The 25,906-nt window shown below is 41.4% G+C and overlaps 6 protein-coding genes across 7 annotated transcripts; 3 read left to right on the top strand and 3 right to left on the bottom strand.

The window, feature by feature from the left end:
• The first annotated feature begins 3,578 nt into the window (after nucleotides 1–3,578).
• On the top strand, nucleotides 3,579–5,646 carry LOC131691607 (gastrula zinc finger protein XlCGF46.1-like). 2 transcript variants are annotated; one of them, XM_058978139.1, is made up of 5 exons: nucleotides 3,579–3,754; nucleotides 3,865–3,984; nucleotides 4,041–4,923; nucleotides 5,012–5,211; nucleotides 5,546–5,646. In XM_058978139.1, exons 1-5 carry the CDS (start codon nucleotides 3,653–3,655, stop codon nucleotides 5,552–5,554), a joined length of 1,314 nt encoding a protein of 437 aa, XP_058834122.1. In that variant the 5' UTR covers nucleotides 3,579–3,652; the 3' UTR covers nucleotides 5,555–5,646. The 2 variants fall into 2 exon arrangements, with proteins under 2 accessions (XP_058834122.1, XP_058834121.1); XM_058978138.1 differs by having other exon boundaries at nucleotides 3,580–3,754; nucleotides 5,012–5,577.
• LOC131687252 (nucleolar protein 9-like) lies at nucleotides 5,585–6,586 on the bottom strand. Its single transcript, XM_058971324.1, has one exon. The coding sequence runs from the start codon at nucleotides 6,584–6,586 to the stop codon at nucleotides 5,585–5,587; it is 1,002 nt and encodes a 333-aa protein (XP_058827307.1).
• Nucleotides 6,587–6,818: 232 nt separating this feature from the next.
• On the bottom strand, nucleotides 6,819–7,665 carry LOC131691613 (uncharacterized). The gene has a single exon (XM_058978148.1). It carries the CDS (start codon nucleotides 7,484–7,486, stop codon nucleotides 6,836–6,838), a length of 651 nt encoding a protein of 216 aa, XP_058834131.1. The 5' UTR covers nucleotides 7,487–7,665; the 3' UTR covers nucleotides 6,819–6,835.
• An 823-nt stretch (nucleotides 7,666–8,488) lies between these two features.
• LOC131691602 (zinc finger protein 729-like) lies at nucleotides 8,489–13,515 on the top strand. The gene is made up of 4 exons (XM_058978133.1): nucleotides 8,489–8,681; nucleotides 8,747–8,797; nucleotides 8,849–10,217; nucleotides 10,282–13,515. The coding sequence occupies exons 1-4, from the start codon at nucleotides 8,592–8,594 to the stop codon at nucleotides 10,938–10,940; spliced, it is 2,169 nt and encodes a 722-aa protein (XP_058834116.1). The 5' UTR covers nucleotides 8,489–8,591; the 3' UTR covers nucleotides 10,941–13,515.
• Nucleotides 13,516–13,839: 324 nt separating this feature from the next.
• LOC131691611 (zinc finger protein 665-like) lies at nucleotides 13,840–18,103 on the top strand. The gene is made up of 3 exons (XM_058978146.1): nucleotides 13,840–16,115; nucleotides 16,174–17,749; nucleotides 17,814–18,103. Exon 2 carries the CDS (start codon nucleotides 16,238–16,240, stop codon nucleotides 17,492–17,494), a length of 1,257 nt encoding a protein of 418 aa, XP_058834129.1. The 5' UTR covers nucleotides 13,840–16,115; nucleotides 16,174–16,237; the 3' UTR covers nucleotides 17,495–17,749; nucleotides 17,814–18,103.
• Nucleotides 18,104–20,250: 2,147 nt separating this feature from the next.
• On the bottom strand, nucleotides 20,251–24,122 carry LOC131687250 (uncharacterized). Its single transcript, XM_058971323.1, has 2 exons — nucleotides 20,415–24,122; nucleotides 20,251–20,334 (listed from the first exon to the last, which is right to left on the bottom strand). Exons 1-2 carry the CDS (start codon nucleotides 24,120–24,122, stop codon nucleotides 20,251–20,253), a joined length of 3,792 nt encoding a protein of 1,263 aa, XP_058827306.1.
• Between the last annotated feature and the right edge of the window lie 1,784 nt (nucleotides 24,123–25,906).

Genomic DNA, 25,906 nt, shown 5'->3' with positions numbered 1-25,906 from the left:
CTTTTATGTTAAATTATCTCGGAGAAGTCATCAGAGGAATATGACGCATGAGATCGAAAATAAATAAAATAAAGAGTAGAGTTAGTACTGTTATTGAACAACACATGTACCATGCAATAAAACTACTTGGAATCGTCCAAATGCCATAAAATGATATATACATATATACACTCAAGTTTTTTTTTACGCGGTTTTTTTTGCGCGGTATTTTTTTACGCGGTTTTTTTTACGCGGATTTTGAAATTTACGCGGTTTTCATTTACGCGGATTTTGAAATTTACGCGGTTTTCATTTACGCGGTTTTTGAAATTTACGCGGTTTTCATTTACGCGGTTTTTGAAATTTACGCGGTTTTCATTTACGCGGATTTTGAATTTTACGCGGTTTTCATTTACGCGGATTTTGAAATTTACGCGGTTTTCATTTACGCGGATTTTGAAATTTACGCGGTTTTCATTTACGCGGCTCGTATCCCTCGCGTAAAAAAAACCTGAGTGTACACACATACACATACATATACATACACATATATACATATATATATATATATATATAATTAACTCCGTTAGAAGTTTCTCATGCTATGCTGGACGGGAATGGATCATTGACGTGCATCGGTAAAACAATCGTACCTTCATTTATCCAATCCGAATGAATCGAATCGAATGCACGAATTGAACACCAGTAAAAATGACCAACGAATCCCAAGAAGGATCACCCACTATTCCATCATATAAGTCAGTTCTGCATCCATTCCCTGGTCCACATGTCACAAATACTCAGACGCCCACATACACAGATAGACACATGGCTAGCACACAACTGTACACTAGTACCAAAAACCACAATTATTACAACACAACACAACTAATAGGGTTCTACTGTTATTTTTTTTAAATGCGCCTGTGCACGTTGCCGAGGTCGACCGATAAATCGACACACAATGACTTCCACTGCGAGCCGTGCTCACAAAGACTGCCGTTAAGCTGTTGAACAATGTCTGCAAACACAGCCCACAGAAAAAGTCAATCCACGGCGACCCGCCAATCGGCCACGCCAGTGTGCACAGGCTCTTAGTTGACTGTTAGTTTGGACTGGTGCAGAGTATGAAAAAACACAAAACATAAAAAAGGTCCATAAGCCCTCTCGGTCTCCTCGATGCACCACTATCGAGGCGCAATGCAATAACCATCCTAAAGCAGGTATCTGCTCAAATATGCTTGAAGATGTTTGCAATACCGTCAAACCCGTCAACCTAGGAGAGGGTGAAAAATATTCTGTCGTCGATGATGCAGACAAATCAAATCAAATGCTGTAAAAACTTACTCATTGTCGTTTGAGCATCTCAATGTTGACTAATAAAATATTGTCATACCACTATTATGATTATTTTCGATGCTCTACACGACAACATTGATATTAGTTCGCGTAGTTCTTCCGATTTTCGATAACAGAGGGGGGTCGGGTTTACCCAACGGTCGGATTTGCCCCACCTTACCCTATGCCCGCTGAGATGTTGACTTATGTCAGTTCAATGCAAACGGGATAGGGGTGCCATATACGTGGTTTCTACCCACTATAAACGCATAAGAATCATTTTTTTTTGTTATATTGTTATAAGGTTTAACCAAAAAAGCTTTAGGAATAACATGGTCATAAAATAATTTATACCTTACAAAAACAGCTGCATTTGAAAAAGCATCGTCGAATATTGAAACTAATTTAATGAAACTAATGATCTGTGTCGATATGCTGGCCACTTCCCAGTTAAACTCATTCCGGAACCGGTTCGGATTTCTGAATGGAGTCAGCATGGATTCCAAATCAAATACAACAACCGATTCCGACTCAGAATCGGTTGTTGCATTTGATTCGGAATCCATACTGACTCCATCTAGGATTCCGAATCAAATTCCGAATGGTTTAACCGGGTTGGGCAGTTTTGTCTGGGTGGTCAATACAAATTCGATCTTTCCCACTGAGAAGTCCAAAAAATTGTTTCAAAATCGTTCAACACGGGTCCAACGATGGACGTTTGTTGAACGGTTATTTGGACGTTGTCCGAATTGGTCCAACGAACGTCCTTCATTGGACGATTTTGAAACCAACCGTTCTTAGAGGGTTGCTACCTAGACCTCGACACAGATCTTTCATTAGGGCCTAAGTCGCAATGTGCTCAAATGGAGAAAAATCAGTTTCAATATTCGGCGATGCTTTTTTAAATGTAACTTTTATTGTAGGTATAAATTATTTTATAAACATGTTTTTTCTAAAGCATCATTGGTTAAACCTTATAACAATATAACAAAGAATTTGATTCCTATGTGCTTTTAGTGGGAAGAAACTAAAAAAATGCTTACGCCCAATTTGGATCCCAGTCGTGATTTCGCCCTTCAGCAACCACCATTTGCGGAAGGGCTAAACTGCGTACATAATTTTCAGAAGGGCGCGGTAAATGGGCTAAACCAAAGATAATAGTGAAAGAGACGAAGAGTGAAAATCAGTCAAAACGGCAACACTCCCTTTATGATGATTTCAACACTAGAATTTTGGCAACCGCTTCCACAGGCAGCACTTTAAATGACTCCTATTATATTTTGAAAACAAACCGTATGTCGATCGTTGGATTTGTTTATCAATCGATGTGCATTTCGAAACAAAGACATGAAATAATTCTAAAGCTTGTTTTTACTCATTCATATACTCTAGAATGCACCTTACAATCACGATTGAACCAAATTCTGACAAAAATTCAAATTTCTTTTTTGATAGATGTACAATACTTATCTCCTCCAACTCATGCATGAGTAATGTTTATTTACATTGCACGATTGGTCTGCTCAATAAGGTATTTTTGGCTTCCCTAATAAACATCTTATGATTCAAGAGCCTAACGACCTGTTCAGGGTATCATCCAAACAATATGTGGAATCGTAGGACTATATGGGTTAAAGTTCGTGTATAATATTTTTTATTAGGGTTCACACTATTCGTCTCTTTCCCTATTCTCTTTGGGCTAAACTGACTCTGTCTTGCTGGGTAGGGCTGGGTAAATGGGCGAGCTTGACAGTATACTTTTTAATAGGGCTCAGCAAATGGGCGCATAGAAACCCAAATTTAATTGAAAGGGCGCGTGCATTTTTTCTTCAAATTTCATGAAAATATCGAAATATTCGAATGTTTATGTGCAACAACTATTGAGTAGACATGATCATAGTAGATATTGCTTATCATTTATATAATAGAACCGCCATTTAAAGAATAATTTTGTGAATAATAACCGTACGCTCGGTTCTGTCAAAAAATGTAAGTTTAGCCTTTATATTCCATATGAGAAGGGCCTAAGTCGAAACCTCGAAGAAAATGAATGTTTCGCCATTTTGTTTTCTTTAATTATAAATCGATCTATAAACTATTTTAACTAATTTTCAACTCAATCTTATAGTATTTTAGTCGCATAATGCCATAATAGGGAAAACGCAGTTTGTTTACATTTGCGATTTAAGCCCTAATGAAAAATCTTTGTCGACCTGTCGTAAAAAACCAGAAGCTGTCAAAAACAGCTGAAGCATTGTTTTTATTTTGATTTCTGCGATTCGCTGGGAAGTGGTTTGTTTTTTTATCTGTAGAAAAACGCTCAAAGTTCACAACTATGCAAATTTGTCGAGCATGTGGTCAAAGTCTTTTTGGCCAGGACAAATGTGAGGATTTCCAGAAATACGTTAATATTTACTATCATCTTACAACTATACAGGTCGGTGTTGAACTGGGTTGCTGATACCGAAAAACGGTTGTTAGCTTTGTCAATTTTTCAGTATGGGTGGTGTGAATAATACTAATTTTGCATTCGTTTATTTGATTCAGTTGCGCGAACGTAGTGATCTGAGTGGCCTGAAAGTGTGTAGTCAATGTGCCCACAAATTACAAGAATTTGACTGTTTTCGGAAGGTTTGTCTACAGGTTCACTGGCGATTGCATGATGTGGTAAGACACATGAAATATAAGTTCTAATCGACTGGATAAGATTCTTCAAACTTCAGAAACTTGAACCACCGGATGACGATTACGTTTACGTAGAATTGGAGTGTAAAGCGGAAGATACAAACGATCAGATCACTGGAAGTTTTGAAGCTAACGAGAACGACGGCGATGATGACGACGACGATGACAAACCCCTTATGGCATTGCGTAAAGTAATTTCGACAAAATCTTTATCGCTGGCAACGGAAAAAGTAATTAAATCAGAAGATGGTGAAATTATTCCCTCAAAGCCGAATAAAAAGCGCGCAAAATGGGGTAGCTTGAAGAAGCCAGCAGAACCGAGGGAACCGTTGCAGACATACAGCTGTGATCGATGTCCTCGGAAATTTCGGGTGCTGCTTCGTTTGAATGCACATAAGCGAACCCACGACGGACTCAAGCCTTTCGAATGCAAACTATGTGGGAAAGATTTTGCAAAATGGAACAATTTAAAGTCGCATCATATTCAAAAGCACACCGAAGACAAAATTGCAATACCCTGTGAGCATCCGGGTTGTGGCCAAACCTTTGCCACAAGGCAGGGTCTAAAGCGTCATCGGTTGCGAACGCACGATCCAAATTACGTGCTGCCCGACCCTACAAAATTCGTTTGTGACAGTTGCGGAAAGACGTTTTCGACCAATGGAGCTTTGAAAAAACACCAGTATGTGCACACCCCGAACGAGATGCCTTTTGTTTGTGGACTGTGCGGCAAGAAGTTCCCGACGTCGCACAAGTTGAAGGAGCACACAATGCGGCATGAAGGCATCAAGAATCATACCTGCCCGTTTTGCGGTTTGCGAAAGACAACTATGCACGAACTTAGAAGTCACATCGCCAACGTGCACTCGAGAGCTCGGTCATATACATGCGATATCTGCTCATCAGTTTTTACTAACATCGGTAAGTTATAGTTTTATCAGATTCAGTGGCTCTGTTAAGTACTACACAAAAGATTTTTTGTTAAATTTTTCTTCATTCTAAACTATAGGCAACCTTAATCGACACGTTAAAATTGTCCATCTTGGTTTGAAGCCGTACAGCTGTGCAGTCTGCAACAGGCGTTTCGGAAAAAGTGATCATCTAAAGCGACACATGAAAAGTCACAATTACACTTCATCCAGCCCACGCTCATTGCAACCTGAAACTCAACAAACATCAATTGAACAAGAACCGGGTTTGCCGGCAATGGTAATTCCGGACGCATAAAGCGTGATTCAGACGATACATCAGCTTCCGTCAACGTCAACGGAACGTCACCGTTCCGTCAGGATAAGTTAAATACTTTTCTCTTGCGTCCGTTCATACATGCCGTACGTCAAAACGTTCCGTGCCGTTGATGTTGTGTGTGAATGCCTCCATTTAACTGCATGTAACTTATCCTGACGGAACGGTGACGTTCCGTTGACGTTGACGGAAGCTGATGTATCGTCTGAATCGTCCTTAACACACTATAATTCAGTCATAACCATTTGTATTGTAATAAATTGCTGGGGTATGGATCTTCTTTACTTTCTATTTATAGGAGACTTGATTTATATGTGACGGAAGAAATCTATTCAAATTACTTACGCTTCTTACTTCGGCTGCCCGTATCAACGATGTCATCGAAGATTTTTTCTGCCCTCTGACCTCCAATGGCCTTTGAAGAATTTTTCCACTGTGATGGATTCTGTCGGTACACTTCAACCCTCAGTTTTTGGTTGATAATCACTCCCCATGGTTTGCTATTGAGCTGAGCAACTCGTTCCGATAATTCCCGTACAATAGCTTCCTTCTGGGATGATCCTGCTGATTCATACAGGAGCTCCAAAACACGCGAACCATGTGACGAGAGTGCCAAATCCATGTAGCATCCTTCCATATGACGAATTAACTTTTCGCGGGATTTCTCTCCGACGAATTTCGATGCGATGAACGCGTTGACGATGAAAGACCCTTTCGGATCAGTGAATACTTTAGCTAACTGGTCATTTTTTGTCTCCAAGATAGCCGTTACCAGCTTAATTGGTTTATTAAAGTCTAATATGGCCTGAAGAATTAACGATCCATGCAGGTGTATTTGAACGGAAGATTGTTTCTCCGGAGGCATTAAATTCAGAACCGGTGTCAAAAGCTTAACACCGGTAGCATCGGAACAGTGCAGTGCTTCCAGCAGCAATTTGACAAACTTTCCCTGTTGGCAAGCTAGTCGAGAACAAGCTTTAGCAAGGGAAGCCACCACTCCGGTGTGACCAAGCTGCAAAATTTCTTCCAGACCAACTTCTAACTCGGAGAAAACGTGCTCAAGGATATGCTTGTCGGACACACAGTCTAAAAATTTCTGAACGGAGAAATTTGTGGCTCGCGTTTGGCTAAGAAGAAGAACATTTCCTTGGAAAAGTCTTTTGTACAACTGATCCTTGAATAAATTGGGATCTGCTACTGATACAAGAACTTCCAACAACCTAATCGAACTATCTCTATGAAAAACTTTGGGAAGTTTTTGTCTCTCATCGCTTTGATCTTGCTCCGAGTCTTCCAATAGGAAGCTATCATTCAGCAGTTTCTCGCCTATCTGCAACATCTGGAATTTATCCTGCGTTTGATCTAACGATGTCAAAATATTCTGCAACAATACTGAAGTAAACTCATTGTATGGAAATTCTGGAAATTGAGGCCAGACTAACAGCCGCGAGCAAAACTCGTTGATTAACTTGAACCACTTATCAGGAACAATTAGCTTTCTGATTTCCGCCGAATTTCCTTTTCCAATCTTTAATTCGGTGATGCCAGCTAGATTCGAAACGCACTGCCGAATGACGTAATTTCCGAACTAATCCCATACAAACTCTTCTAAATTGTTCAACAAAAATTTAGCCACTTTCTTCACAAACTTTCCGCAAACCCTTCGATGTCCCGGGCTGAAGTCCATCACTAGATTATAATCCATCTCTCTACCAACATCGGATTTTCGCTTTTTCCTACATTCCGAAGCGTCCTTATCTTCATCTACTTGCATTTCGCCAATACATCGTAGAACGGCTATAAATAATGTTTTTTGTAGTACATGCGAAGCAAATTTGTCACAGCACACCACCCGAAAGTTTTCTCCGAAAACTGTCATTACATGTTGTAGCGTCTCTTCGTCGGTAAAGCCTAATAAATTATCTAGAACTCGACTGCTCAGCTGATTGGAGCACGCCTTGATCTCTTTATCTCTGATTTGCGCGTACACGTTGTTTGCCATCGTTGATCGTTCTTCGGTGTCGTCACCAGTCATCCCGTTCAATGCCTCCAGAATTTCCAGGAAATAATTATATTCTTCCTGTTCCAACTCGGCACCGCGCCCAAAACTATGCTTCCGGCCAAATCCTTTCGCATTCTGGAGGAAACGATTACCGGCAGATTTACGTTTTTTGTTCCGATTTTTTGCATAACTAGATCGGTCATTGTATGCCGCCGCCGTTATTTGTTCTTCGTCCATTGTTTTCAGTGCAATGGCTTTACAGAAAACTACAACTTCCTTGGCTTGATTCACAGTCTATACTATCGTGTTAAATAAAGTTATAAATTTTTTTTAAATAAGCGTTTTTTTGGGCAATTTCCAAAGTATATAAACAAAGCCACGTGCGTGTCAGCTGTCGAACGTCGTTTCATACCAATGTTGTATATACAGATATGGCGAAGATGGCACTTTGGTATTCGAAAGATGAATTTTATATGAGTGGTGTGAGTGATCACAGAATAAATCGACTTTTTTCGTCATACCGTTCGTTCCGCTCCCCGGTCAAACCATTCGGAATTTGATTCGGAATCCTGAATGGAGTCAGTATGGATTCCAAATCAAATGCAACAACCGATTCTGAGTCGGAATCGGTTGTTGCATTTGATTTGGAATCCATAATGACTCCATTCAGAAATCCGAACCGGTTCCGGAATGAGTTTAACTGGGTCCCATTGAATCGTGTGAACGCTATGACGTCGACCCGTTGTGGTTCTGGATTGTTTACATATTTTTGGTTGCCAACACTAGCAAACCGTGTGTTCTGCCACATCTATATATACAACATTGGTTTCAAACAGCCCCAGTAAAGTTCAGCCGGAAATGAACTGGAATTCTGGCTGGTTCCAGTTCACATTCCGGCTCGTGACACAACCGATTCTAACTAGAATCGGTTGTGTCACTGGAGCCGGATTGCGAACGGAAACCAGCCAGAATTCCGATTGATTTCCGGCTGAGCTTAACTGGGGCGATGCTGATGCCCAGTTAAGCTCAGCCGGAAATGAACTGAAATTCTGGCTGATTCCAGTTCGTATTCCGGCTCCAGTGACACAACCGATTCTAGTTAGAATCGGTTGGGTCACTGAAGCCGGAATGCTGATTAGAACCAGCTGGAATTCCGGCTTATTTCCGGCTCATCTTTACTGGGAGATAACGGAGATAACCCGAGCAGCCAAAATCATTATACTTCTTTCCGCGTATATTTTAAACATCGTCTTTGGTTCATTTAAGAGCAGAACAAAAATAAGCAGAGCAATTAAGTATTATATGTTATTTTCTAAAGCATTATTTTAGAATAAAATTAAGAATGCACAACGTACAACTGGTATGTCGAATTTGCCTTTCCAAAGATGATGGTTCTGATCCTTTTATAAATATAATTCCGAAGGAGCAGCCGGTAATATATCTGAAATATTAGTGGCTGTAAATATGCATGTTATTTTTCTTTGCAATGTTTTGCAGGATTCAGAATTACCTATACTCGTTGCTCTAGGAAATATTTGTGGATTGGAGGTAAGTTGTCTTCTTTATGGTGTGCTCTTGACGAAAGATGTTTCTTTGTAGGTTTCGCCGGACGATTCTTACTCGAAGTTGATATGCCCGAAATGTCACACCCGACTAGAGGATGCTTATAATCTGCGTTTGCTGGCTCAGCGGTCTGAAGTAACATTTGCCAGTATGTCTCCAAAATCGGAAGCAGACATGATGGACGACGATTTTCGCATGTACCTCGATAGCGAAGATTCGGCTTCAACAATCTCGCTTGAATCAGATGATGAATTTACCGATATGGATTTTGAAAGTGATGAAGAAAATTCACTTGTACCTTATTTTAATGGACGGGTGCAAAGCGCAAACGATGGACAAGCTTGTTGCGCATGTGATGAAGTGTTTCAAAGCAAGAAAGATCTGAGGAAACATTCAGCCGAGAAACATCGCACTAATAAACCAGCAATTTTAGTAGTAGGAAGCGAGTACAAGTGTAACGTCTGCTATGAACATTTTGAGAGTACAGAAGCGGTGACAGCTCACAAGGCTGGTAAAAACAACGTCCGTCCGCCGATACAGTGTGAATACTGTAGATGCAAGTTTCGTGTCTTGGAGGATATGAACGAACACAAAAGCACATTCCATAAGGACAATCTGTTCAAATGTTGTGGTTGTAGCTCCGTATTTGAAGACCGAATAGAGTTTCTCACACATTGTCTATTTCACAAACATAAGGTGAAACAGAAAGCTAGTCAACTGAAGCACCCGCGAAAAAAATATGATTGTCTGGTATGCTACAAACAGTTCAAAAGTCTCGAAGAGCAACGAGTCCATGAACTGGCACCCTATGGAATTGTCCGGACCCTGAAGAGTGCTAAAGAAGTTGCAGCAAGTGAATCAAAACCGGCAGAAAAATCCACTGCTAACGGTTTATGCTGTGGTTGTTTTTTGGTCTATGAAACCAATTCCGAATTAAAGGCGCACCAAGATCAGGTGCATAAATCTAATAGAACAGAGAAAAATAAAGCTTCAGAGAAAAATAAAGCTGAGTGCGGGGGTTGTTACCGACATTTCCGCTCACAGTTTGCAGTTAATAAGCATCTGGTCATGGCTGCTAGCAGGAAACGCTTCGACTGTAGCAAATGCCCTGCGCTGAGACATACTATGCAGGATATCATGAATCATTATGAAACCCATAAAGGACCAAAATCATTCCTGTGCTGCGGTTGCCCCAAGCGATTTGATTCGACTGAAGAGCTAGAAGAACACTCAAAAGAAGTCCACGCCAAGAAGCCTAAGATATATCATGACGGTGGTGTACCGGTGGAGCGACCATTCGAATGCAATGTTTGTTACAGAAGGTACAACACCAGAAAAGACGTTCGTAATCATCAACAGCAATCATACACCTTGAAAGTGTTTGTATGCGATATTTGCGGAATGGGTACTTATCGTATAATTCACTTTCGCCATGTTCATTTTTAATAAACCTCATTTTGTCTTAACAGGTTTTAAACAAAAGGCTGGTCTTACCACGCATCTTTTAACACACGAAACGGAAGCGAAATATCCGTGTCCCGAGTGTGGGAAGAAGTATAAAACGCCGGAGAAAGTTAAGGCCTGTTTATTTAAACATCAAAATCCCCGGGCCCATCAATGTAAGATATGCAATGCACCGTTCGATAGTCGCGAAAAATTGAACTCGCACTTGATCTCGCATTCAGACGAGCGTCGTTACAAATGTGAGATCTGTGAAAAAACTTTCAAACGTAGTTTCCATAAACGGAAGCATATGACCCAACACAGCAGTGAACCGTGGTATACCTGTCGATTTTGCCCATCTATGTACCGGAGTACCATAGCGCGTTCCAAGCATGAAGTAAAGCACACCAAGGTGCATCCTTATCAATGCGAGATTTGCAACAAAGGATTGTTGACGCGTGACACTTATATTAAGCACTACGAGAGGCATATTGACGAATCAGACAAGGTGTTTCAATGTGACCGTTGCGAAGTGCATTACAGCAAGGATCATTTTCTGTCTAATCATTTGATGTACACACACTTAGTTCAACCGACTGATGAAAACTGGAAAAAGAAATTCAATCGACGCAAACCAGGACGGCAAAACGTAAATGAGACCGAACCCGATGCACAGAGCGAGTGAATTGTAGCCGTGAGCAATTTTCTACACAGCGATGCGCGAAGGATTGTAGCAAAGCGACGAGGTGTGCGAAAGACTGTGTTAATCTGCAATATCTGGTCGCAGTTGAACACATTGTTTATTCACTTAGAAAACCGTTAGTCGAAGACACTACAGCCGATCATCATTTGGTTAAACGCCCCAATTCTTATGCCCTAAAAATACAAAGCTGCCCAGTAAAGCTCAGCGTGAATTGAACTGGAATTCTGACTGGTTCCAGTTCGTACACGGGCTCCAGTGGCACAACCGATTCTAACTAGAATCGGTTGTGTCACTGGAGCCAGAATACGAACTGGAACCAGCCAGAATTCCGGTTCATTTCCGGCTGAGCTTAACTGGGTGTAATTACATTATTATACACACAAAACTAAGAATGCTTAAATTTTATTTCTTACACAAATTCGCCAGGTTTTCTTGCTTGATAACTGTGGAAATAGTTGCATATATGAGTTTGGGTGGCCGTGCTCATATGACGTATTCAGCTTATGTACCATAATTAGGCAATCTATTAGATGTTTGTTTGACAATTCAACGGTGGGTTCTGTCAACAAGTCTACTCCTGCGAACAGAAAAACTCGTCCGACAAACAACTTTGTTAGTCCGATTCGTTTGATGTTGGATCGAATCAACGATATTGTCGGACGTCGCACCCCTCGGAGTAACGATCGAATCGATTGTGTCACTGGAGCCGGAATATAGGTTTTACACCATCCGACATAACCCTACAAAATGAGCCGGATGAACTTCGTTTGACAATTCTCGGTGGTTTGTTTAGATGGAAGTTACGTGAGTTTGAATGTATCAGATGAGCACCCTAGTGAGCACCCGTTGCACTCGCACTCCCGCTACTGGCAATGTGAACAAACCACCGAGAATTGTCAAACATAAACTTCATCATGCGTCCATTCGTGTCGTCATTTTGTAGAACTCAATTATCGTTACAGACTGTTGAAACCTGGAAAATCCAACCAGCGACAATTGTTTTGACGTAGGACTACGTCTTTGTTTTCGATATGGGGGTGCACGTTGCAAATTCAACAAAAATGGTATGTAACGAAAAGTGGTCCAATTTTAAACGCTTATAATTCAGCCATCTTACGAAAAAATTTCATTTTTTTGCGCATATCGCCCAGAAATACTTCTAAGAATTGATTCCAATAGATAAACCCAAAGATTTTTGATATAATGGCATTAAAATTTTAAATAATGTTCAACATAGTTAAAATACCACGCATTTGCACACAGAAGGCTGCGCTTCCCTAGTCTGGCACGACAGATTTATGTACCAAACGCGCAACGCTTCTATGAATGACGTCACCATCGACTATTTAAAGAGCAGATTTGGTCGGGCAAGCTCAGTTAACTCTTGGACAGCAAGCAGAGCACTGCGCTTCATGCTCCCACAGCCAGTGTAGCAGAGGCTGGCGTCGTGGTACTAGTTGTCTCTTTCGCACCACCCATCATCACCAGCGTCGACTCATTTTGCTTGGTGCGTATCTTCCATTCGTGTACGGACACGATGTACTGGAACAGCTTTTTGATTCAAGCACGGAACACCGTTCGCTTGGGTTTATTGTTTGAGGCGAATGTGTAGGTATATCCAAGTGTTGCGTGTATGATAGAAATCTGAGCTTTCGTTGCGCGAAGCGAAAGCTTTCGGGTTTTCTTTGCGTTGTCTAGTCTCCATGACAGGCTAAGGAGACGAAAACTTTCTTAGCAACAAATTCACGCGAATGGATAGATGAAAGCGCAACGAAGTTTTATTATTTACGTTTCATCAATTTATTGATTCCACGAGATTCATATCCACTCAACCTATCCCACTTTGATTCTACCAATACATAGGTACTACAAAGCCTATTTATGAATGGATGCACTGTTACTCAAAAAATCGCTGCAAAAAATGCATCTAAGTCCATCCATAAAACTGTTTTCGATTCTTGTATATATGATTAAGACCACTGCATTCGCTATATTTATGTGTACTTTAGGAAAATTACAATAACGGCAAAATAAAACTATAAAGCTTGTCCTATACAAGAACTGTGACTATATTGTCTAAAACATGATTTTTAAGCATCGGTCTGGTTGTTTATTGCACACAATAGAATTTTTTTTAAATTTTAAAGCAGTTTCAGATATTAGTTCGGTTTCCATCACAGTTTTCTGTCTGCTTTCTTTAATCGGATTCGATCGCTCATTGTAAATAAAATGACCTGATGAGCAAGACGGTTTGATTCATGAAGTGAACTGTAGAAAGAAATGTTTGATTAATTATTAATCCAAATGTAATAAGAAATTAAATATTTCACGTATTGCAGTCCTACGTCTGCAATTCGTACAATCCGATAGGGCTGTCCCTTGTAGTTTTTTCTCTTGTTTGGTGCTACTCCATGATGTTGGAAGCGAGGGGCGATTCACTTCAGCATTTTCGATTCAGACTTACGTATTGAGAGACGCATTTGTGTATTTTTCGTGAAATGATATGTATTTTGTGTATTGATGAATTTGTTTATAATTCTTATGTATTAGAGTATTAAAGACGTATTTGTGTATTGTTCACGAAATACAATGTATTATGTATATTGACGAATTATTTCATAATTCTTATGAATTAGTGCACTAAAACTCGGTCGGAAGCAATGCGCTGTATAGCGCATCATTGTACGAATACAGCGCACTACTTCCGACGAGATTCCATTGTTTAGAACAAGAGAAAATACAATTCTCGACAAACATATGATTACGGCCTACAAGCCAACTGTCAAAATCCACTTTGAATGGAAATTCCAGACAAACCGTTACTAGTCGAACACAGTTCACAACAGTTTATGAAAGAGAAAACTTTTCTCTTTCATTTACTACCAACATCTGTGATTTACGTGTAACGGTTTGTCCGGAATTTCTATTCAAAGTGGATTTTGACAGTTGGCTTTTACACGCTCGTAAAAAGTAACTCAAAATTGAGTTTAATCCCACCCATTTCCAGATAAAGTGGAACAACCCTTAAATTGAGTAATTGCAGAGTTACTCAAATTTGAGCAAGCCTGCCTGAACCAAAAACTGAGTAATTATTACTCGGTTTTTGAGTACAATATAATCCACACTAAACCTAAAAGTGCGTCACTATTACTCAGATTTTGAGTTGAAAATTACTCAAATTTTGAGTTCAGTACAACTTTAATAAAACCAAAAATTGAGTGATTATTACTCAGACTTTGAGTTGAACATTACTCAAATTTTGGGTTCAGTAGAACTTTAACAAAACCAAAAATTGAGCGATTATTACTCATATTATGAGCAGAAGCTTACCCAATTTTTGAGTAGACAAAAAAGCCAAAAATTGAGTTGAAATTTCTCAGAGTTTGGGTAGAATGATACTCAATTTATGAGTGCAATATTTCATTAAAACCCAGTAAAGTTCAGCCAGAAATGAGTCAGAATTCCAGCTGGTTCCAGTTAGTATTCCGGCTCCAGTGATACAAACGATTCTAGTTAGAATAGGTTGTGTCACTGGAGCTTGAATACTAACTGGAGCCAGCCGGAATCCGGCTCATTTCCGGCTGAACTTTACTGGGAAACACCCGGATCATGACTTGGAATTCTAAATCATTTCATTCCGGAGTTCAACCAACGACACGACCTGAAACTTCAAGGAAAATTCCGAAGAAAAATGGTACGAGAAATGTACTACCAGTTACCAGTACATTGAGCGACCCCTAGGATATGACGAAAAATGAATTTATAGCGCAACACTATTTCGATTTTCTCAATGTTGACATGCGTATCCTATAGCAATCGACAATCCGTAACAGGAAAGAAAACAAACCTTCAAACGCCTAAAAAATCCGAAAATAAAAAATTATATCAAGCTCGGTGAAACGTTTTCCCGGAAATGGTCAACAATCTAGGTAATTTAAACTCCAACTTATTACTTTCCTCTAAAGGACACTCTCAATTTCAGAGTAATGTGACGCCTGGAAATGATAACCGGCATACATTAAAAGACCAGATACAACCTGCCCATGCCAGAGATGCAGTTCTCCAGTTTTTTGTACCGTTTCCACTATCCATGACATGTTACGCTGTTGTTTTATGCTGTTGCCATTTTTGGATCCGTTTCAGGGTAGATTTGTTCGATACCGTCATTTTTGTATGAACTTTGTGGGGATTAGTGCAAACCTACTCTGTCTCGGATCCAAACCTTAATTCAGCAATAGCTTCTGTTATTTGCGTATCGCGATAACAAGAAAGACTGTAGAAATAATTTTCCGAATCCGTAGCGACCTTTATTCGTGCGAAGTTTTGTCGCTTTAAAATCCTGCATGTTCATATAAATTTAGATATAATGCATGTTTAGGTTAGGTTATGTAAATTTAGATTCTTACGTTTAGTGCATATACGTGTCTTTCGCTCGTTCCGGCACTTGGCGAACTCTTCTTGTTCACTAAATCCTAATCACATAGTAACTTGCATGAAAATTATTATTATTTTAAGATAGAATAATTTCTCACCTTGTGTAATCCAACCGTACTAATGAATGTTCACCCTTTCCGTACTTATAGGTTAAGATTAAATCAACGACACGACTAGACATTCAATGCAACATGCCTTAGAAAAAGTGTCTCGAGCGATTTACCTCCAGTTACCAGTATATTGAGTCACCCCTCGATGCGCACAACAAAATAATTTCTTCAGCAACACTTCTTTGTTTAGCTGATTTTCGGTTGCTGTGTAGCAACCATGTTTTGTTTGTTTCGGTTCAGCGAGTTTTGCTGGTATTAAACGAAAAAAAAATTCCAACGGGGAGGAGGGTGTCGCCCTCGTAATGAGTTTTTTCTTTGTGTTGAATCAAATAGAAGATAGATAATAATTATTGTTACATCTTAAACATCTCATCATGCCCTGTACCGTGCCTACCTGTTTAACCACGGATGGAACGTTTAAGCTTTTTCCGCGGTACGACCTGCTTTCGGAACGGTGGCTCAAGGCAATATAGGTCGGCACTGGACTGCCGGTAGCAGTTTGTGATAAACAGGAACTGTCTCAGTACGAGATCTGCGAGCAGCATTTTACGACCGTACAGGACACGCAACCGGAAGACTGTTGGTACCAGAAACCGACACTGTTCTATCATTGGTATGTAGATTGAAATTAATTTTACGAGTGAGTGATTGTTCCTTTTAATCGATTATAGCAACGGTGATTTACTGGAAGTTGGTAGCTGCCGGTTGTGCTTAAACTTTCATCCCAGTACCAATATGATTGCCATACGCAATATGCTGGAGGGAAAGATTGTCCCTTCCATTGTGTTTGAAATATTGAACATTCACTTTAAGGACGATGATCTCCTTTTGATGATATGCGGCGAATGTATCGCTCGTGCCGAAATATTACATTCAATCTGGGCGGCGTTTCTTGCAGCTGAGAAAGATTTTACGAAGTTGTTAGCGACTGCACAAACCTCGGCACTGGAGATTCACAGTAAAATTGTTTTAGAACATCCGTCCGTAGATGCGTTCATTGATGAAACTGAACTATGTAGTATCGTAGAAGCTGAGAACGAACAGTCGTTACAATTAACACTACCTCCAGATGAACCATTGCTTAGATCACCTTTCAAGGATACAGCAGTAATCGCACCTAAAATAATAACCAGATTTAGAAACTCGACGAAATCGGTTGAATTGAAAGCCGTCGTTGGTAGAAAGTGTTATATCTGCGTAACTGTTTTTGAAGACGCAAACGAGTTACTCCAACATTTGTCGGAAGTACATGCCACAAACGTGGGATACCATTGCAAAGAATGTTTTTCCAAGTTCCGTCAGGTTATCGCATATAACCGTCATCTGGGTCGACATGAAACAAAGGAACGACCGAACAAATGTAGCGTCTGTCAGCTTGGATTTTCTTCCCCAAATCAGGTGAAGGTCCATGAAAACAAAGTTCATGGAATTGAAAATAATGCCAAAATTCGTTCACCAGTGACGATATTCAAAAGCTGTAATATTTGTGATAAAACATTCAGGTGTAACTCTAAACTGAACTTTCACATACGAAGGGTACACAACAGCCAGGGGATTCCTACCTGTAACATATGCGACAAGACCTTCACAGCTAAGTCAAGTTTGGAACGACACATGCTTTTACACACACAAGAAAAACCTTTCGTTTGCGACTTGTGTGACACCTACTTTAGTCGTTCGCTTGATGTTAAGAATCATGTAAGAATGGTGCACGAAAGTTTAAATCCTCACGTTTGTGAGGAATGCAGTGAACAATTCAAAAACTATCACGGTCTTTGCAAGCATCGCCAGATTGTTAATTTAAACAAATCTCTGCCAGCGGTACGGTTTAAGCCGTATCACTTGATCTGTAAGCTCTGTAAGCGACTTCACAGAAAATCTAGTGAACTGATTGAACATATTCGACAGGACCACTCTAATGAAACGTATCCATACGTAGTGTCCGGTTTGTCCAAAAACCTTTTTGTCTACGCAACATCTGAGTTTCCATAAAGAGATTCATACGGACAAGTACACCTGTATGTACTGCGGCGCGCGCAATGCGACAATTCACCGGCTGCAAACCCACGTCGAAAATCATCACAATGAAGAGCGTAGGTATGACTGTCCCATCTGCAACAGTAAATTGTACAAATCGGCATCCGCCCTGCGAACGCACGTGCTCACCCATAGCCGCGGGAATCAATACCGGTGCGATATATGTCGGAAAGATTTTATGCGAAAGGATCAGTTGAGCATACATCGCCGGTGAGAAAGAGTTTATAGTAGTTGGGTTGTTAATGAAAAGGAAGTTTTTTTTTTTTGGTTGCAGGACCCATACAGGCGAGAAACCATTTCAGTGTGAAATCTGTCGGAAACGATTCAGCGATGGTGCATCGTACTGCAAACACAAGAAGCGCTGCATGCGGTTGTCTTTGAACAGTGATGTGTCTGTTTGAGGGGCGCTGAAGGCAGATCATGATCAAGAAGGATTCACAAAGGCTGTACTATTGATATTGTTTAAATTATATTGTCTATAAGGGATACCAAATTGTAGTATGTGTAGTCTTTAAGAATTTACATCACAACAGGATTGAAAATATATTCTTCTCACTTTTTAATTCGGACACTTGTGATATTTCATAAGTATACCACAGGGGTGAGAGGGCGGACAACGATGACCGGGGAAAGTAGAAGATAAAACTTGCAGCTTTGTGGCATCTGGAAGATAAACATCAATCAAATTCTCGAACTGTCTGACATCACGTACCGGGACGCCAGGTTACCCTTATCAATCTCACAGGTAATCGTTTAAAAATGGGCTCGACCTCCAGGGAGCTGTTTTTAATTTCCAACACCACAGCTTCAGATACCTACAGCCAGTTAATGCAGGCACAAATGTGAGGGTACTACGATCATCAGTAGGACTCTGGTGCGTGTTGGCAGGAATTTTTCAAGCTGTCCAACCCGGTCAAACCATTCGAAATTTGATTCGGACTCCTGAATAGAGTCAGTATAGATTCTAACTCAAATGCAACGACTGATTCCGAAACCGATTGAGTTGGAATCCATACTGATTCCATTCAAAATTCCGAACCGGTTCGGAATGGGTTTAACTAGGAAGATGTCAGAAAATTTCATCAGCAAAACCAGGTAGCAATTGTCATTAGTGGTGAAACCTTTTTAGCATTTCTTTCAAAAGATTGGAGCGTTACTGGGGGGAGACGAACTTTATCGAAGAGAACGTTGTTCAGCAAACTGGTTCCGATCTGCGAATTGTCCATGAGTCGTATCTTGATCGCTAAAAATAGTAATAACATTAGCGCAATAATCAGACTATTATAACATATTTTAAAAATCAAGATTTGTATTGTTGTCGTGTATTTGTTTTTCCCTGCGTAACCAAGGGATGCAAGAGGTTATTTGGAAAAAATAACAACAGATTTTTCAGTGTTGGTAGTTTCATGCATTTTCTAACGAAAAGTCATATTTGACATTACCAGTTACCTGAGTCACTGAGGGGTAGTCAGATTTGCGATACAGTTTTGAAATTCCAGTGTCTAGTCGTATCGTTGATTAAATAGTATCTAAACTGAATTCATGATTAATTTTAAGCAAACTAGTTTTAAGTTTTATATATACTACCTTAGATTTAAATGCTTGGAAATTCTACTAATCATACTAAATCCGTGAGAAATTTTAGAAATATATATATATAAATTTGTTAAGCACGTTTTTCTACTCGCCATCCAGCTTTAATTTCAACTCGCTATTGTAAGGTAAATGTATTGGTTGCCCCTTACTATGGTTCGCTGTCCGATATCGATCGACCGGTTTATCGACTCAGAGTGTAGCTGTTAGTGAGATGCGATTGATGCCGAGGGGCTTCGACGACACTCCCCCCCAGTTCGCTGACTCCGTCCTCGAGTTTGCTAACTCCTTTCCCATCGACATCAAGTACTGCGACATTTACAGCTGCCCTCTCGTAAACACCGTTCGCTGTTCGAATCGTTACCTTACGTACCTGGCCATCTCGGTTGACTGTGCCAATAACGCGCCCCTTTGGCCAACAATTTCTCGGACTCCCCGGATCAACGATCAATACTATGTCCCCCTCCTTGATTGGCGGAACCATCTGGTGCCACTTGCTACGTCTCGTTATCTCCGGCAGGTACTCTCGAAGCCATCTTTTCCAGAAATGGTTCGCGAATGCTTGTGATTGATGCCAGCCTCGTCTTAGAGCGATAGAGCTGCTATCCAGTAGAGACCACGGTTTCGACCCATTGGATGTTCCCAACAGCCAATGATTTGGAGTAAGCGCAGGAGCAGCTTCATCTTCGACTGCTACGTGTGTAAGCGGACGTGCGTTAATAATAGCTTCGACTTCCATCAGCGCGTTCTTAAGTTCCTCGTCGGTTGGTCTTGGAGATGGTTTTATTTCCGATAAGGTTCGTTTTACTGACTGGACGAGCCTTTCCCAACTTCCCCCCATATGGGGAGTTGCCGGAGGATTGAAACGCCATACAGTGCTGGAACTAACAAATTCTTGAGCTATTTTGTTTTGGTCAATAGCCTTCAGCGACTGCTTAAGTTCACGATCAGAGCCAATAAAGTTGATGCCTCTGTCGCTGTAAAATACAGCTGGAGTTCCACGACGGGCAATGAAATTTCGAATGGCCATTATGCACGAGTTAGTGGTTAATGAGCTAGCTAATTCAATGTGAATTGCGCGTATTGTGAGACATGTTAGAAGGACCCCCCACCTTTTCTCAACCCTTCTCCCAATAGACACCTCCATCGGACCGAAATAGTCTATCCCTGTGTGAGTAAACGGACGGACGAAGGCGGCCAGCCTACACGGGGGAAGATCAGCCATTGCTGGAGCGCGCGGACGTGTATCTCTCAACTTACAACGTTGGCAATCGGATCTTACTTTGGCATACACTCGGCGCAATCGACTGATGCAGAATCTCTGACGGACTTCGTTGATGACCGATTCATGATTGTGATGGTGAAACTTGTCGTGGTAGCTTCGTACAATTAAGTATGTTATCGTGTGGTCGCGCGGAAGAATGATGGGATTGATGGTATCTGGCGAGATGTATTCGCATGCTCCCGTTCTGCCTTTCATGCGTAGTAATCCTTGCTCATCGATGAATGGGACCAATTTAAACAGAGAGCTTCGTTTAGGGAGCGTGGCGTTATCGCCTTTGCGACGAAGAATCGAAAACTCTTCATGAAATTTGGTTTGCTGCGCAATACGAATATGAAAGTTTTCGGCTTCGTGAATTTCCTCGCTAGTCAAACCGTCGCAGATTCGAGAAAATTTCATCGGTCGAACATTATTAAGAAATCGGAAAACATACGCTGTAGTTCGGATTAACCTTTTCCAATCACGAAACTTATTCACTGGAAACTCCGGTTTTGCTGCTGTGTGATGAATGTGAACGGCGGCACGCAATTCCTCAGCAGTCTCCTCCGTTCTAACGGGCGTAATTGGCCACTCTTCTGCTTGCTTCCAAAGAAATTCAGGTCCGTGGAACCACCTACTCTCACTAGTGAACGAAGGGCGTCGCTGCCATTTAGTTCCTTCGTCGGCCACGTTCGATTTAGTGGGAACCCATCTCCAGTCAGAAGCGTTTGTCAGGTCTAAAATCTCACTGACCCGAGCAGCCACAAACTGACTATACCTACGGTGATCTGCACATATCCACGAGAGAGCGTTCCTTGAATCTGTCCAAAAAACACACTGAGAAACATCAATATCGAGTCCTTGGATGATAGAATGCGCTAACCTGGCACCCATAAGTGACGCTTGAAGCTCCAGTCTAGGGATAGTAAGGTACTTGAGTGGAGCAACACGGGTTTTTGCGGCAACTAACGAGCATTCTACTGTACCCTTTGCTTCAAATCGGAGATATGCTACAGCTGCCATGCCGTTTTCGCTGGCATCAACGAAGGTGTGTAGTTGAACACTTGTAAGTCCTTCGATTGACATTCGAAGTCGATAACACCTTGGTATTTGCAGATTTTCGATCTCTGGGAGGAGCTTCAGCCATGTCTGCCATTTGTCGAAACTCGTTTGATTCACCTTCTCATCCCAGTTTACACCCGTCCGCCAAATCTCCTGCAATAAGACCTTTAGGTACATGAGATAATGTGCAATTAAACCCAACGGATCGTAGATTGTCATCATGGTCCGGAGCACTTCGCGTTTTGTGGGAAAACACTTGCCTCCTAGCAAGTCTTCTCTTAGCCTCGCCCTATTTAACTTGTAGGTGAAGCAATCAGTCTTTGTGCACCACCACATACCAAGGACCTTCTCGGTAGCGAGGGTTGACGTTAGGTCAAGACTCTTCTCAGTACTTTGATCACCGCAAAGCGCTTTCAGGACAACTGGTGAATTGGACATCCAATTTCGGATTTCAAATCCGCCCTGATTGTGAATGAACCAGACAGATTTCGCCAAATCGATAGCTTCCTGCTCCGTTTCTGTGCTGCTCAACATATCATCGACGTATGTGCACCGTATAATTGCTCTTGTGGCAGCTGGATACGGTTTGCTAAAGCGTTCTGCATTTCTATTTTTGACAAACTGCGCGGTTGTTGGTGAGCAGGATGCACCAAATGTCATCACCTGCATAACGTAGGTGCTGGGTTCGTTACGGTCCGCCTCGTCTCTCATAAAGAAGCGCTGACAATGTTGGTCTTCAATGCGAATAGCCACCTGGTGAAACATTTCGCGTATGTCACCACATATCGCAAAACGGCTCTGGCGAAATCTGTATAAGACGTGTATCAGCGGTTCCATCAAATCTGGTCCAGCGAGCAATGCAGAGTTCAGTGATATTCCACATGTTGTAGCCGCTGCATCCCAAACTAGTCTGACCTTCCCTGGTTTGTTTGAATTAGTTACAGGGAAGACAGGCAAATACCAGACACGCTCGTGACTTTCTGTCAATTCTTGGGTAGTCAGCTTACGTACGTAGCCCTTCGCCAGATAATCGGTCAGCTTCTCCTTCATCATCCGTGCTAGATCGGGATCTTTTTCCATACGACGTTCAAGGAGGTTGAAGCGTTTAAGCGCCATCGCTTTGTTGCCAGGTAGTTGCACATCTTCGTGTCTCCATAGCAATCCCGTTGTATATCTGACGCCGTCAAAGTGGGTACGCTCACACAGAAGGCTCATAGCACGCTCATCTTCAAGAGAACGGACCTGTTTGACCGGTGACATGATGCCAAAGCTTTCCAAAGAGAAATACTCTTTCATCGCGCGGTTCAAATGTGTATCTGAATTGTTTTCAGTTTCATGATCACAGCATGAAACATGATACGTATAGTGCACCAAACTCATAGGTTGATGAACTGGAGCACCTCCGTAGATCGCCCAGCCAAGATTAGTTTTAATAGCAATTGGATCGCCAACCTTGCCTTCGCGGCTCTTTCTTACAAGCGTGGCATTTGCGTGTTGAACACCTATCAGAAGCCGTGGCCGAACATCCCGGTAGGACTGCACAGGAACGCCTCGCAAGTAATTGTATTCAGCCTGCAGTTGTTTAACGTCAAGCGTTTGACATGGTAGTTGTAGTTCCTTCACAGTCCGAACGTCGTCGAAATGGAACCGTTTCCCTTTTAATCCGGAAATATCGAATTGAACGCTGCGCGAATCGTCTTCTGAACGATGTAGACCCCCAGTCCATTTGAGACAGAGTGGGTGGCGTTCGCCAGAGAGATTTAGCTCCTTAGCCAGTTCCTCGTCCATAAACGTCTTCGAGGATCCATCATCCAGAAAGGCGTAGCAGTGTATCACGATCCCACTACCGTAAACTACGACCGGGACATATCGGAACAAAACGGAACTTGAACCAGATTGATGAGTGTTACACGACTGTTCTTCACGCTGTGGTCTCCCAATCGGTGACGTCTCTGCATTCAGCTCCTTATGCAGCAGGGGGTGATGTTTGTAGGTGCAACCGTTCACTCCGCAATCCTTTGATTCACATCCCCCTTTGTGCTGCTTCAAACATTTCCGACAAATTCTTGCTTCGCGGATTGTTGCCCACCTTCCATCATAGGATAGATCCAGGAACCGCTTGCACTTTGCAAAGGAAGCGCAAGTTCCTTTGCAGACTATACACTGATGAGTGTACACCTTTTTCTTTAAAGCAGTCGTCATCTTCGGTAGGCTACTGCCTGACACGAGTGTATCTTCTTTTCTCCAACTCTGCTGTTCGGCGTGAGTGTTCAGGAAAGCCTTTGACTTTCTGCGTAGCTCATGGTTTTGCTGCGTATCCTGATTCCTGACTGGTTCAGCTACCAAGCATGCATCCTCAGCCATGCCGTAAACCCATTTACTGAAACCGGTTAAGCTGATCTTTCGTAAGCATCGCGTGTATCTCGCCCACTCCAACTTCATTGAGGCCGGAAGTTTTCCAACCAAGTCAATCAGCAAGGACGAATCTCGCAAAAGTTCTTTCTGACCGCACGCATCGATGGTTGCTTCAAGGTTTTGCACCGCTAGTGCGAAATCAATCATTTTGTTGATTGAGTCGGGCTTTACCGGCGGCATGGCGAGAATTTTCTCCCTCAGTGACTGGATGACGAACCGCGGCTGTCCAAATCTCAGCTTAAGAGCATCCATTGCTCTAGTCACTGTCGATGGATGAAGTAGAAAACTCTTCACAGTAGCGAATGCGTCACCTTTTAGACAGTTTCTCAGGCGAATCATGTTCTCGTCGTTGGTGTATCCGCACATTTGAGTCGTGCTCTCGAAAGTGGAAAAAACTAGGAGTGGGTAATGCCAGGGACGTAACCGCGGTGTTGACGTAGGACTAAACTTGGGCATATCATATGACATTCATGGATAATTTGAGCCAATGCACTTTTTGAATGAATGTTTACTGGAAATTTCATGTCGAATGAGATTGCCACATTCACTGATTTTCTAGGACTTGCAAAAACCTTCGGGTTTGTAGATTAATTTGATAAACATTTGCTTATATGAATCACTGGTAAATGTATACAAGAATTGACAGGCGCAAACTCAATTCAAGTTATTAAATGGAACTTTCTAATTCAATTCTTTCTCCTTTATGTTTTCATCCTAAAAAGAACGGTTTGTAGATAACTATGTTTGGTGATACCAGACGAGAATCCTTGCTAACGATTCGAACCTTGCCCGAATTCGCTTCTACTGCGTACATACACGAACATTCCCCTTTCGCAGCTCACATCGAATGAGCATTGTATGTCGGAATGCGATCTCTTTTATAAACTTCTTAGTGCAGATGGTAGTCCATCCCTTTGTGCGACAAATGAAAATATTTTCATCATTCGTTTTGGCGTGGCATTCGCTTAGTAGCAGGGTTGCCACATTCACTAATGTTCTAGAAAGATTTGCATTGTAGATTAATTCGATAAACATTGGTTTATATGTGTCATTGATAAAGTACAGCAGACTTGACAGGCGCAAACTCAATGCAAGTTATTAAATGGAACTTTCTAATTCAATTCTTTCTCCTTTATGTTTTCATCCTAAAAAGAACGGTTTGTAGATAACTATGTTTGGTGATACCAGACGAGAATCCTTGCTAACGATTCGAACCTTGCCCGAATTCGCTTCTACTGCGTACATACACGAACATTCCCCTTTCGCAGCTCACATCGAATGAGCATTGTATGTCGGAATGCGATCTCTTTTATAAACTTCTTAGTGCAGATGGTAGTCCATCCCTTTGTGCGACAAATGAAAATATTTTCATCATTCGTTTTGGCGTGGCATTCGCTTAGTAGCAGGGTTGCCACATTCACTAATGTTCTAGAAAGATTTGCATTGTAGATTAATTCGATAAACATTGGTTTATATGTGTCATTGATAAAGTACAGCAGACTTGACAGGCGCAAACTCAATGCAAGTTATTAAATGGAACTTTCTAATTCAATTCTTTCTCCATTATGTTTTCATCCTAAAAAGAACGGTTTGTAGATAACTATGTTTGGTGATACCAGACGAGAATCCTTGCTAACGATTCGAACCTTGCCCGAATTCGCTTCTGCTGCGTACATACACGAACATTCCCCTTTCGCAGCTCACATCGAATGAGCATTGTATGTCGGAATGCGATCTCTTTTATAAACTTCTTAGTGCAGATGGTAGTCCATCCCTTTGTGCGACAAATGAAAATATTTTCATCATTCTTTTTGGCGTGGCATTCGCTTAGTAGCAGGGTTTCCACATTCACTAATGTTCTAGAAAGATTTGCAAAAACCACCATTCAAAGCACGGCTAATTAATGCTTTTACAAAATCATTTCTATCAAAATTTACGGTAAAATCTACGGAATCTACTACACAATTGTTTTAATTATTTCCCAACACATCGCGCAAAAATCTGTTCCGTACAGCACAGCGCAAATAATTGACGTT

The sequence above is a fragment of the Topomyia yanbarensis genome, chromosome 3 (genome assembly GCF_030247195.1).
Source record: "Topomyia yanbarensis strain Yona2022 chromosome 3, ASM3024719v1, whole genome shotgun sequence".
Classification (NCBI taxonomy): Eukaryota; Metazoa; Arthropoda; class Insecta; order Diptera; family Culicidae; genus Topomyia; species Topomyia yanbarensis.
This window is presented reverse-complemented; position numbering and strand designations above follow the sequence as displayed.